The sequence below is a fragment of the Odontomachus brunneus genome, unplaced genomic scaffold (assembly GCF_010583005.1).
Source record: "Odontomachus brunneus isolate Ranch 3 - 2012 unplaced genomic scaffold, Obru_v1 Obru_scaffold_089, whole genome shotgun sequence".
In the NCBI taxonomy this organism is placed as follows: Eukaryota; Metazoa; Arthropoda; class Insecta; order Hymenoptera; family Formicidae; genus Odontomachus; species Odontomachus brunneus.
In genome coordinates this window covers 1,413,258-1,426,882 of record NW_022639539.1, presented here as the reverse complement: position 1 = coordinate 1,426,882, position 13,625 = coordinate 1,413,258, and the positions used below count along the sequence as shown (strand labels likewise).

Below are 13,625 nucleotides of genomic sequence, written 5' to 3'. Positions count from 1 at the left end.
TGTGTGTGTGTGTGTGTGTGTGTGTGTGTGTGTGTGTGTGTGTGTGTGTTAAATATATTCATATATGTAAGATTGTTGTAAAGAATATAATATTATAAACAAGTGAAAAACATAATAAATGAAACTATTGCAAAACGATCTTGCGCGATAACCTTACATTACGATTTCAACGTTGATGGGGCAATTACTGATATTGCGTAAAGCATTTTGCCTTACAAGCGTCACAAAGTGACAAACAAATGATAGCATTCAATGACCCTTTCGTCATAAGAGTGCATCTAGATATTTTTTGAATGTTGGAATATTGGAAAGATCACACAGTTACGTAATGTTCACATACGTAATGTTCAAGAATATATTAATTTCTATTTCTTAGAATTTTTAATAAAAATATAATATATTAAAACTGCATGTTCTTTTAGCAAAAAATTTTTTGAAGCCATAATCACTGAGATATTTATATAGAAAATTAAAGGTTTCTGGTAAATTAAGTTTTAATGATATAAATAAAATGTACAAATTGGTGCATATGATTTTAAGTAAACTTTGACTTGACAAACAGCTTTTCAGAAACAAATACAGAATATAATTCTTATATAATATAGAAGTAATACGTAATATAACTGCTGTTATACGTTGTTAATATTGAAGTTATTTAATTTTATTTTATAATTGTAATATAACTATGTTTTAAAGTTGTTATATTGCTATTGTTATGTATAAATTATTATATAAAATTGTTATCTGTTTTTACAGATTATAACAGTATATAACATTATCATTTAAATATAACATGTTGTATAACAAGTGTAGTGTTTATATTATGTTTAAATTATGTAATATTTTTATATGCAGATTGTCAGATTGTCTTTTAGGGAGTGTCTATTTGTTGTACATAAATTATGAATTATATGCATTAACATATATGAGTACGGTGATCACGATGTAGCAAAACCTATACCATGCAAAATTTGTACCTCTTATAGCATACTTTTTAATTAATGACGATTACTTTTATCAATAACAATCGTTGGATTATTTTGCTTGAATAATAAAAAAATATATTTCATATTTTGCGTCGTGTGATTTTGATCCTATAACAATTACTCATCTTTTCTTATACTACGTTATCTGCTGTTTTACCTAAACTGGAAATAATGGTGCCGAAAAGTTATGATACTTTGATGGATTATACTTATAATATGCTCTTGTATTACTCAAAAACTTATACCATTCAAAAACTATTGTAACGGTATATTTATTGGAAACAACGCAACAACAATCGGATAGATTGCAACTGATACTGATATGATATATATCAGTGAATCATTAACAACATAATTGCTTTTTTAATAGATTTTAATAGATTTTAATAGATTTTTAACTAAATATTATAATGAACTAGAGCAAACAATAAAGTTTGAGAAATACAAGTTATGAAATAATTTATATTAATTATGAGTAAATTGATGCTTCTTTCTTGTTATTAGAAAATAATTCACAAATAATTCATCATAAGAACCTAATAATACATCAGTGATTATTACTGTTGCTATAATCACTGAATTACTCTGTAGCATTAGTAATCCCTGTAATTTAAGTACTCAAAATCTTTAGTCGCTAGCAATAAAACTACTGAACAATAGTAATAAATTACTTACCAGTAATACTTACTAGTAATACTTTTCTAAGAGTACTATATATAATTTTTTATATGAAATGATTATTGCATTTCTAAAAAGAAATTTTTACAAATTAATTGATATTTGATTAATAACTTGCAACCTCTTTTATAGAAAAATATTACTGGTAATTACTAAAGAAAATAATATCGGTTAATCACTGTGGAATAGTTTAGTAATTATTTATTGAATTACAACATATAATACATTTTTTGTTGAATTTCTACAAATTTATTTATTGGAAAGGCGCAGACAATTTAATGTTTGATTATTTTGCTTAAATATTAAAAAAATTGTAGTAATTTATATTTTGTATCGCAGTATTCAAACGTATACCTTAGCATGGTTTCGATTTTGATTCGTCTTTTTTTTAAACCGCGCTATCCGGTGTTTGACTAGTGGTTTGCCTGTTCTTTTCAATTGCACTGCCTCAATGATGCAATAAGTTAAAGTGAAATAAAATATATTTATCTTATTCTAACTTATTGCACCAGTGCAGCAGTGCAGCTGAAAAGAATAGATTTTCAGAATGATTGAACAGAAATCGATAGTGCTAATGTGTTGTGACGATACTTTGGTGGATTATGCTTATAATTTATTTGTATATCATTTAAAAAATATTGTAACGGTCATATTTACTGGCAAATGTTGGAAACGACGCAATAATAATTGGAGTGCAAGTGATATTGATATATATCTGCGAATATATAAGAGATATATAATATATATCTGCGAATTATTAACGAATAATTACTTTCAGACTTTTAACTACACATTTTAATGAACTACAGTAAACAGTAAGTTAAATTCAAAGATACAATTTATGAAACAATCCATACTAATAATGAAAAAATTTATATTATATACATATATTATATTTTTATATTTATCTCGTTATTAGAGAATATATTATTAGAATTTATACAAGAATATATTATTAGAGAATTTATGCAAGTAATTTATCACAAGAACTTAATAATATCACTGATTTGTGATTATTATTGCCGTCGTAATTACTAAATAAATTACGCTGAAGCATTAATAATTTTGCACATTTAAGTATTCAAATTATTTAACTATTTATTTAAGTTGTTTAAGTGTTCAAATAATTTAAGTAATTTAAGTATTCAAAATCTGTAGCTAATAAAATTATTAAACTGTTCCTCAGTAATAAAATTACTGAGCAATAATCATTTATTATTCTGAACAAGTAATAATACTTTCTTGTAAGGATTTTGTATGCAATTGTATACTTATGATTGTTGGGAAATAGTAATTTATATTCCAATTATATAATATTAAAAAAATGTTATTTTATAATAATAACGAAAATTTAAAAAATTACTAGAAACAATAATGCTATCACAAAAATTTTTTTAAAGAAATTTCTAAGAAATTATTAGACTAAAATTCTTTTAAAAAACACTCGATAACTCTAAAAGAATACAATAACTTTAAAACATCGTTGTATATTCTATAGCCTAGAATATTGGATTTATTTTAATCGGATTCAATAAGTCATTGCTTCATTTGATTTCGTCACTTGTCATATTCTTTTATCGCTTAAAATAACTTCACCAAATGATTCTATATATCAGAGTTCTATTTATCAAAGAGTAATGGTAGGGACGATTAAAGCTATCACGGTTTGATATTCCTAATCTTAAATAGTTTCTATGTATTCAACGTCTACGTTTCAGTCGTTCATATACATTCAAGATGGATATTCTGAAGTTTTATAAGGCACCTGGATTAAAAGTAGGCCAACTGAAAAATAAACTGCGCAAGGTGTTGGAAATCGAGACTTCAGTGATTCTTGATCTTGAAACTGAATTATGTTATTACGTGGAAACGGAGCCACTCGAAGAAAAGGAAATTTGTACATTGAAATGGATTTTGGCACCTTCTTTTGAACAAGAATGCTTGCGACGTTATAGTGTGTTTGATGAAACTGAAGATCATTCTGTTGTTATTGAAATTGGACCCAGGTAAAAATTATTTTTGTGGTACTCGAGTTTTGTTTAGTGCATAGTAAATTTTTTTGTTTCTTAATGAATTTTTTATGATTTATTATGTACATTATTTTTATATTCATATCAGATTAACATTAACTTATACTTTGAACATAACTTTTTTTTTAATGAAAATACGAATCTGCGATAAAATAAGCAAAAATGTATTTTGAACAAATTTTTTTATAGGTTGAATTTTTCAACAGCATTTTCTAGTAACGTCGTTTCTATATGTAAATCTGTCAAGCTGAACAAAGTGAAAAGAATAGAAGTAGCAATTAGATATAATGTTAAATGTAAAAAAAGATTTAGTAAACAAACGGAAAATGCCGTATGTATAACTTTTATATTATATGTTTAGGATAATTTATACTAAATTTATACTTTATTGAATTCATAGACTTTATATATATGGACTGGTCATTGACTATAGTTTCTGTCGAAAAGTAGTGTCCGGAGGAGGAAAAAGAGAAACGTAATTTTCAGAACCTCTCTGTCTATACTTTTCCGGAAATACGTTTCGCGCATGTCAATAGAGCTGTTCTTTTTTGCTGCATTGCTGCACTGGTGCAGTTAGAGTGAGACGTACACACACACACACACACACACACACACACACACACACACACCCACACACACACCCACACACACACCCACACACACACACACACACACACACACACGCACGCACACATGTATACATATGTATACACTCACTCTAACTTAATGCATCATCTTAAACATCTGCATAATATAATTTATATTGCAATATGTCATGTATGCTGGAAAAATTTTAGTTTCATAATAAACATTAATTAATTAATAATTAATTAAATATAAGAAATAATAGATAATAATAGATAACAGAGAGAAAAAATATATAAAATAAGAAAGCCCATTCGTAAAAACAAATTTGGAACTAAGTGAAATTTCTAATTTTATATAACTATTGACATAAAATATTAAATAAAACAAAAATTATAAAATAAATATTACAGTTTTCATAAGGATGTATTGCTTTTTAAACAGAATATAAAAGTGAAAGTAATATGTGAATCAATTGTAGTCATGTCATATTGAATCAATTTTAGTTATTTGTTGCTCAAGATTTTTTATTGCTTCTTTTAGATTTTTAGTAATTATGGTGTAAGTTTCTTGTAACATTGCAGATAATTATATGTTACATTTATTTCAAGATCTTAGTATATAAAACATTATTTATATAGTTGTGCATAAAATTGAAAGATATTTAAAAATATAATTAATCTTGTTGACAAATAATAATTCAGAGGGATTCATGCATGGAAATAAGAATACAATATACAAAGTTATACTCAGTTTCTCTTTATTCATGTTGAAATAAAATTAATTTTGTAAATTTTTGTCTTTCTTTTTTTTTCTTTGTTATACACTTTTTCAAAATTATGAAATCGTATGTTAATATAATATTCTATAATACTTATAATTAATTGTTTTTTATGATTATTGTATGGTGGCTGAGACAGAATATGATCATTCATGTCTAAAAAGACACAAGGTAATACATATTGTACAACACAGTTTACAATTACAGGTTTAATATTTGCTTTGAAAATGTCACTTTGATATTGTCTAATAATTTTTTCTACCCATGTACAAACATAAGTAACGTTTATCTTTTGATAAACTAACTTTTAAACACTAACATACCCCTAACTTTTTTTAATAACAATAAGTTGCTTGTATCATTTGCTTCCAAATATGTTTTACATACTGTGCACAATATTCTTCTTTTTAATTGTTTAACAACAAATCCAGCTATTATTATTGTATTCAGTAACATCAGCAACAAATATACTTAAAGAAGGAATTTTAAAAACATAATTATGATCTAATAAAACATTAGTATTGATATCTCTTTGCTCATTGTTTTTATCGATATTATTAATATCATTTGCATCATTATGTATCGAAACGCACACTGGTAATATCTAATATTGTACAATTAGCATATTTTGATTCTGATATCTGATGATGTACCAATAATTTTTTGTAAGCACTTTCAAACTGAATACATGTTGGATTGCTGTTAAAATCTCCACAGCTTCGAACTGCACTGAAGAATGACTCCAAGTGGTCTTGTAATAACTTATGTAACTTATGTAAATATATAAGTAAATATCCTAAATATTTTTTCGAATGCAAAGTTCGGTATAATTCAAGTCCGTTTTCTAAGCAAAAAACTTCCAATAAAACCAGTATGTCGTGTTGAATGTATGTTTCTACCACTATTCTCTTTTAAATTAGAAATGTACTTTTTAAATGTAAATAAATTAATTGTATATAAATTTTGAATACTCTTTTATAGTATCGTTATTAATGCGTTGGTTAAAGAGTTTCTTAGAAAATTTATTTCGACAGTTTAATATATCAAATGCTTTGTTCATCAGCGAACAAAATTCTGCAGTAGGTAAAGCTCCTTCAAAACCATCATATTTTTTCTCTACGCAATATATTAATGCTTTACCAACGCTATCACTCAAAACTTGTACTGCTAAACGAACATTCATTTTTTAGTATGATAATTAATGTGACGTCCACTCAATTTTATAGCAGTTTTAAGTCTTTTTTTTCTTTATTATAAAGAGCAATGATATACTCCCATTTTATTAATTCTTTTTTCTTATTAAGGAGTACTTTTCTCTCACCAAAAGCATTTCTTATTAATTTTATATAATGGGAAGGATCCAAAAATACAAAAATATTGTCTCCTGTTACAGGATGGCGAAAAATAGGAAGAATTATTAAAATTAAAAGCAGCACCTAATTATGAATACATAGATTTATTGACAGGTACTCCATTTAAAGTAATTGAATATACATGATATTTTGTATCATGTAATAAAGATAAGCAAGTCTTTAATAAATTTGCTCTTTCATTTAAACTGTCAATGAAAATTTAACCTGTCATTGGCATTTAAATTGTCAATGAAAAAATATCTTAATGATATTTTCCAATGACTATTTAAAGCAACAGCAAGAAATACTAAAGCATTTTTTGTCAAAGTCAGATCATCGTAAGCAAAATCAGAACCTAAGTTAATAAAACCTGGAATACTTGGAATACTTGTAACCATCCCAATGAATATGTTGTCAAATAGTCATCTCGTCAATGACGAGATTAACAACAACAACTCCTTTTTGTATTTTGTGCCGAATAGAATTAAAAGATTCATGAGTAAATCCTGTTTTTCCATCAACTGTCTCATATCACCTACGTATTGTACGCTCGTTAGGTAATAAATTGTTAAAAGATTTTCTAATTTAAGTATAAACTCTAGCAGAATAAAAGTGTAACGTTATAGCAAATCGCCTCAAGTCAGAGCTAAAAGGGGTTTTCTTCACTTCTGACAAATGTCTTTTAATAATATGTGCAAGTGAATCAGATGCTGTCGTCTGCATAATGCAAGAAAACAATAACATAAACAGTGTGCAAAACAAAATTTACCACTTCGCTATTTCTAGTGAAAGAATTTGCATTGTTGTCTAAAACATTAAGTAAAAGTACAGTACAAAAAATAGGTACTCAATTATGTATCATACTTATTATATAGACTATAAACAGTGTTTTACTGTAATATACAAATCTCCAAATAAATTGCGATCTATAAAAGTAAAATTATATATACAAATGCAAACTGTGGTTGCGTTCGCTCGCGTCCACTTGATCTTAGCTTCTAATCGTGCTCGCAGGAGGAGAAGGGTACGCAAATGATAAGATCAATGATTAATTCGCATATTTATTTGTTTACATGTGGTGGCGTGTGTAAGTTGGGCATTATTGCTTGGTTCCGCACCAAGGTCTTATCCTTGGTTTTCGGCTTCGTGGAGTAGGTGTGCTCAACCGGACCCACTTGCGTGGTGAGGAGCCGTGTGCTCTAAAGGCCTCCGGGCGAGCGGTGTACGGCCGTCTTTCTTGGCGAAGCGTCTCATGGGCACACCGACGCGGTCTGAGTGGCCCTGTCGTGAGTTTGTCGTGGTGGCGGGGGTGAGATCTTAACTCCGGGTCCGCGTATCGTGGAGAAAGTGGCCGCCTTGCCCTGACGTCTCAAGTGTTCAGTTGGTCGAGTGGCCTGGTGCGCCTAACAGGCGAGAGGCTCAAGGGGTGGAGGCGCCATGGCCTTAGTATCTTCACCAGATATCCGCTCGGATCTCGAGCAGGCGACTGCGTGGAGGCCCCGGCGGGTAAGGGCTGCGACGTGGTCTCCCGGAGGGTAACGTTGACTGGAGCGGCCGTTGCAGTTCCACGTGGTCTTTTCCGGGGCGATGGAGTCCTCGACAGTCGAGTCGGCGAAGGCGTCGCGGACAGCGACGACCAAGTGGATGATGGAGAACTCGGAGCGTGGATACTCACTTCCTCCTCCTGATCATCCTCACTGTCCGTGCCGAAGAGGTCACGGACATGTTGGCGGAGCGCCTGCCGGCACGGGTTTTTGGCCTCGTTCAGAGGCCGTTTTCGTGCGGTCTTCAGACTGGTGCGTTACTCGGCGTACTAATTCTCTCCTTGTGAGGAGGATTCGCTAGTGCTCCTCGTCGGAGTTTAGCTGGCTTGCCTTCGTTCTCTGGAGACTGTTCTCTCTCGAGTTCGAGAGCCGATTTAAAATACAGGGCATCTCGTCCCCTATTTATACTCCTTTTCGTCTTGAGTGTTTCCTATCCGTGTGTTTTAATTTTCTCCGAAAAATTGTGAGGTCCGCGGTTCGTCGAATTGATGCAGGTCTCACGCTTCCGCGAATTCGTCGCGAGGCTCGCGCTTACTGCTGCCCCACCGCGGTTCCTAGAAACGCGTCGCAAGCTTCGCGCTTCTCGGAAGCGCGTCGCAAGGCTCGCGCTTCTTGGAAGAACGGCGCGCGTAAGCGTCTCGCTTGTTGAGACGCCACACAAACTATAAAATAAAATCATTATTATTACAAGTATATAAACATGCGTGCGTGCAAGCACGCACGCACGCACACACACAGGGAGAGGGAGAGGGAGAGGGAGAAGGGGAGAGAGAGAGAGAGAGAGAGAGAGAGAGAGAGAGAGAGAGAGATATTACCTATTTAAATATGTCTTATTTTCCCGCAGAAATTGTAATGGAACTGCATTGTTTTTCAATAAGCTACGCTTTTCATGCCATGTTTTAAAATGTGAAGAATTGAAGTGACGTGAACGAATTTTACTTTGTTTCTTTATTGTACTTATATTGCACGCTTCCATCCATTATTTTTTATATTTCTCATTTGTTGGAAAACTGAAATTGTTGATGTTTACTTTATATAAAATATCCCAGAACATCGATCCGTTGGAAACGTACAACAGGTAAAGGTTGAGGTCAACAAAAGTTCCATACTATGTTGTGGTACTTGCAATAATCATTAACTTAATTATTAAAATATCAGGCAATGAACATACGTGTCAAATCGATCGCGCTGGAACTTCACGCTAATTTTTTTCTTAACCTATTCTACGTATCTAAAGTGCAAAATTATGAATTTATATGTCAGTGTATAACAACTAAAATTTGTTTCCTACTTACGAATGAAAAGAACTATTTTTCGTTGAATACTTACGAATGAAAAGAAGCACTATTTTTCGTTGAATACTTCACACCATAAATAACACAACTTATTACCATTATTATTAAATATAGAATCCTCAGATTCGTTTTATAGCCGGCGCTATTCAACCTTAGACAATAGATGTGTTTACGCCGTCATGTACGCAGAAACTATATCATGTTGCGTACAACCAATCAGAATGATCTATTCAGTCAGACATGCGCAAAACATATTTCTGGAAAAGCAAAGATAGATAGGTCTTGAAAAGTACGTTTCTCTCTCTAACCTCCTCCGAACACGGTCTGCTATGTATTAACTGTCCATATATATAAGGTCTATGATTAAATTGAACTATTATTAAAACTATATGAAATTATAAATGTTTTTAGATATTGCTTTCCAAGTTATATTATTATATTACTTAATTTATTTGTTAGATTGTTGATGTATTAGGTGATAGAATGACAGAATGCAGGTATGAGAAACCTATAGAAACATTCGATCATGGCTTTAAACCAGAAAAATGGTTTACTGTAGATGTAATGAAAAAAGGCAAGAAGGCTTTGGAAGAAATTAATACAAAATTAGGTGAGTAATAATATATAATGATTTAAAATTTTGACCTTAAGGGGATATTCTAGTGTGAGTGTGAAGGCCCGTTTTCAAAGCGATTTTTGGGAATTAATTTAAAGCAAATAGTTAAACCTACAGAGTTAATGTTTTGTACTGACATTTCCTCATCCTTGAAGAAATATGTCAAATTTTGTTAAAGCTTTATATTCAAAATTGAAGGAAATACAAATGGACGAAACGAGTTATGTTGTAAAATTGTCTTCCATCGGGCGAATTGATTGTCACCGTCTTCATCATCTGAAATAAATGAATTTGCGTTTATTTTATTCTTTATGAATGTGGCTATCGTCCGAGCTAGAATAAAATAATTTGAAGGAAAATTGACAAAATGGCGGCGTTTGAAAAATAGTAGTCTGATTTTTACTAAAAAATTCTAACTGTTCGGAGTCCGGGAAAATAGTAATTTTAAAGATATCAAAAAGATTCTAGTTCGAGCGATAGTCGAATATATGCACTATATGTGTGTAAAAGCGCAAGTTGATCGGCTCAGTAGTTTTCAAAAAAATACTTGCCCGATTTGAAAAATGTCGTTTTGAGAAAAACGTGTTTAAAGATTTTCATGCATTTATGAGGTGGATAATGAGTAATTAGAATAAATTATCCTTAATCAACAATCACCAGGACCATACAAGAGACCTTCCTCAACTTCATAAAACCCACGTTTGTCAGCCTCTTCTTGTCTCTTGGCAATTCTTGCTTTTTTCGACTCGTGCCTGTTGCTCCGAACGTTTAACGCGTTCGTTGTCTCTATTATGCGCGAGGAATTTTGCATTTTGGCTGATTTGTAGTCTCATTACGTCCATAATTTTTAAAATTGTATAAAATCCTTCATTAAACAGGCAAACAGCCAAGAAAGTTGCAACTTCTACCGTCTTCTTTCCACAACCCTTATAGAAATATCATACTAAGAATCATTGATAATTACTTATTATCCAGTATTTTTAATACTAAAAATAAGTAATTATCAATGATTCTTAGTATGATATTTCTATAAGGGAATGCAGATGTTTAGGTGCAATTGTCCAAATTAATGAATTTAAACTTTCGTTATTATTCTGAGTAAATAATCCGAGGCATTGCTGTAATAAATTATGAGTAGTTAAATTTTCGTAAATAGGTTGGCTGACATTTAATATTTCGTCATTCATCTCGTAGTCGACGCGCCGTATAGAGGCTGCGTCTTTTAAACCTTTATAACTCGGTCAATTTAACGAATTTCATCTTAATATTTTAGGGATATATTTTTAAGACTATAAAAACATGCAAAAAAAAAAAGAAAAATCGATTTTTGGGCTTCATCACACTAGAATATTCCCTTAAGGGGATGCTGTACGCGATTGCGAACTTCGAAAACGTTGGCAATGTAGTATGCGTAGGTTTAGGACAGACGCTAGATGATAGTGTATGTTCGACTAGCGGCTAAAGTCACTAGATATATAAAGTACCGCAATTATCCGCCATATTTATTCCAGCCACACGCGGTTGATTCAAAATGTCTATATTTGTATGAATATGTTGCGTAAAGTAGAAAAAAACAATAAATAACGTTTATCACTTTTTTTTATTTGTATAACATTTAACACTTGTAACACATAATAAACAGCTATTTCAACAGCTACTTCATAGAATTGCACTTAATGTGTAGATAAGTTACACGTTTGCATTAGATACACTTCCGACGCCATTTTTATTCCAACGTCGTAACCACGAATTGTGGTACTTTATATATCTAGTGACTTTGGACGCGGCCCCATCAGCGATGGAATTTCGATTGTAAGCAGCGCAGAATTGCCAGATCTAAGAAGCAGCGTTGTTCTCTCTCCGCTTACGTATTCAGAGCCAATTTGTCTATCCATGTGACGATCATCGTCACATAGATCCTATCACTGAACTCTGTATGAACCGTAGAGAAAGGATAACGTAATCAATCGAGAGCTACGTACATACCCAAGCAACAGTAAGTCGATTGTCGGCTGGTAAAAAACCGGCAAAAGAAGTCTAAAGCCGACTACACACCTTACTGATTGCCGACTGCTAGTCGACTAACAGTCGACAAATGTCTCGATAATTGCCGACTATTCGAAAGCTATTGTAGCCGGCTCTTTTTTGGCAGCTTTCTGCCGACTTTAAATCCCAACAGAAAGCCGGTTGTTTCTTGGCTTTCTGCCCACTGTAAGTCGACTTTCAGCCAGTTTTCAGTCACCTTTTGGCCAGCTTCATTTTTTACAGTTTATTCATAAAATATTAGCAGTTTTAAAAACTGGAGCAATATATTTTCATTATACTTTAAATATATCACTATTATATGCAGTTTATGCAGCATTCACATCGCGTTCGACGTATGACGTCCAACATCGAATAAAAGAATAGCTTTCCAATGGAGAATTTAATTCTTTATTAGAAAGCTGTTCTCTTATTGGATATCAGACGTCGTACGTCGGACGCGATGTGAATCTTGCATTAATCAATGATTCCAGATTTGTCCTATTTTCTCATGCAGAAAACTGCTTTTGGAAATTGTTCTTAAAAATAATTTGAAATGAAAATAGACAAAAGTGGAATGTTTTACTTTAACTTGTATATATACAGGGTGTTCCGCGTAAGACGTGCTAAAAGAAAAATATAAGTAGAACAGATAAAAGTAAACAAAAATTGCAGAGGTAATTTTTCAAACAACCACGTAAAATTTCGAGATATTAATAAAAATAATCAATATTAAATGTAAAGAACAATAAGAGTTAAAGCACAGGTTTAATAGTACTATTAAAACTATTAAAAATAGTGACCCAATCTCCAATGAGAAGAAATTTATTAATCATCAAAACAATCAAACGCGTTTCGGTCTAACTTCACAGACCATCTTCACTGATTACAAATAAAAAACGAATTATATTTAAGTGTCACAAACGTAAGGTCGCAAATAATCGGTATAACAAAGGATGTTTTTACAAAAATTGTCGCTACAAAATTTGCTTACGGGAATCGGAAGCACAAATGCAAATACAAATAGTCATTAAGACAAAGAAACCTCTCCCTGGAAGACGGAAGGTATTAGTCAGTAAATAACTTGTTGTAAGATTGGTCACTCTATCGCACGTACTAAGATGCTGTGGTGTAATTATTTAAAAAACGTATTAAGATAGAGTAACCAAACCAAGTCTGAGGAAAAAAAACAATGATAAATACCTCAATAATAGATAGTAGAGCTCCAAGGAGATGTTAAACTACTAAACGTGTACCTCCGAATGCCGCAAGCAGCACAGAATCATGTGTTTATATTTACTTGGTACAAATTGCAGACGAAAACAATTAAATTCAAACCAAGCAAAGTATTATAACACTTTTCCAAATTCTCAGTATCAGTGAAGAATTTAGTCCGTATGTCTGCATTTTAATAAAAATTATCTCCGCAACCATTCTTTTATAAAAAAGGCGTTCTTTATGTAAAATTTTGACACTATCCCATCTAAATTCATGACCACACTTAATACGATGCTCCTGGACAACAGAGAGCTGTGATGTAAGGTCCCTAGGTAAACGTTTCAGACATACGAATAGAAAGCTTTCTGCCCGTTTGACCAACATAAGAAGAATCACAATCATTGCACTCCAACTTGTACACAACATTATTATGAAGATTCTGAAGTAGTATTAGGACCTTAACTTAGTTTCCGCCCAAAAAATACTGAGAAAAAGCATTTATTGTAAAAAATTTATTT

At 31.7% G+C, this 13,625-nt stretch overlaps 1 protein-coding gene across 1 annotated transcript in view; it reads left to right on the top strand.

Moving 5' to 3' along the window:
* The first annotated feature begins 3,401 nt into the window (after window positions 1–3,401).
* The window catches only part of LOC116848085 (phosphoribosylformylglycinamidine synthase), a 297,437-nt gene continuing 287,213 nt past the window's right edge, over window positions 3,402–13,625 (top strand). Inside the window, exons 1-3 of the mRNA XM_032823851.1 lie at window positions 3,402–3,670; window positions 3,884–4,025; window positions 9,711–9,861. Of these exons, the coding sequence (XP_032679742.1) occupies window positions 3,402–3,670; window positions 3,884–4,025; window positions 9,711–9,861 (562 nt within the window). The remainder of the gene's footprint in view (window positions 3,671–3,883; window positions 4,026–9,710; window positions 9,862–13,625) is intronic.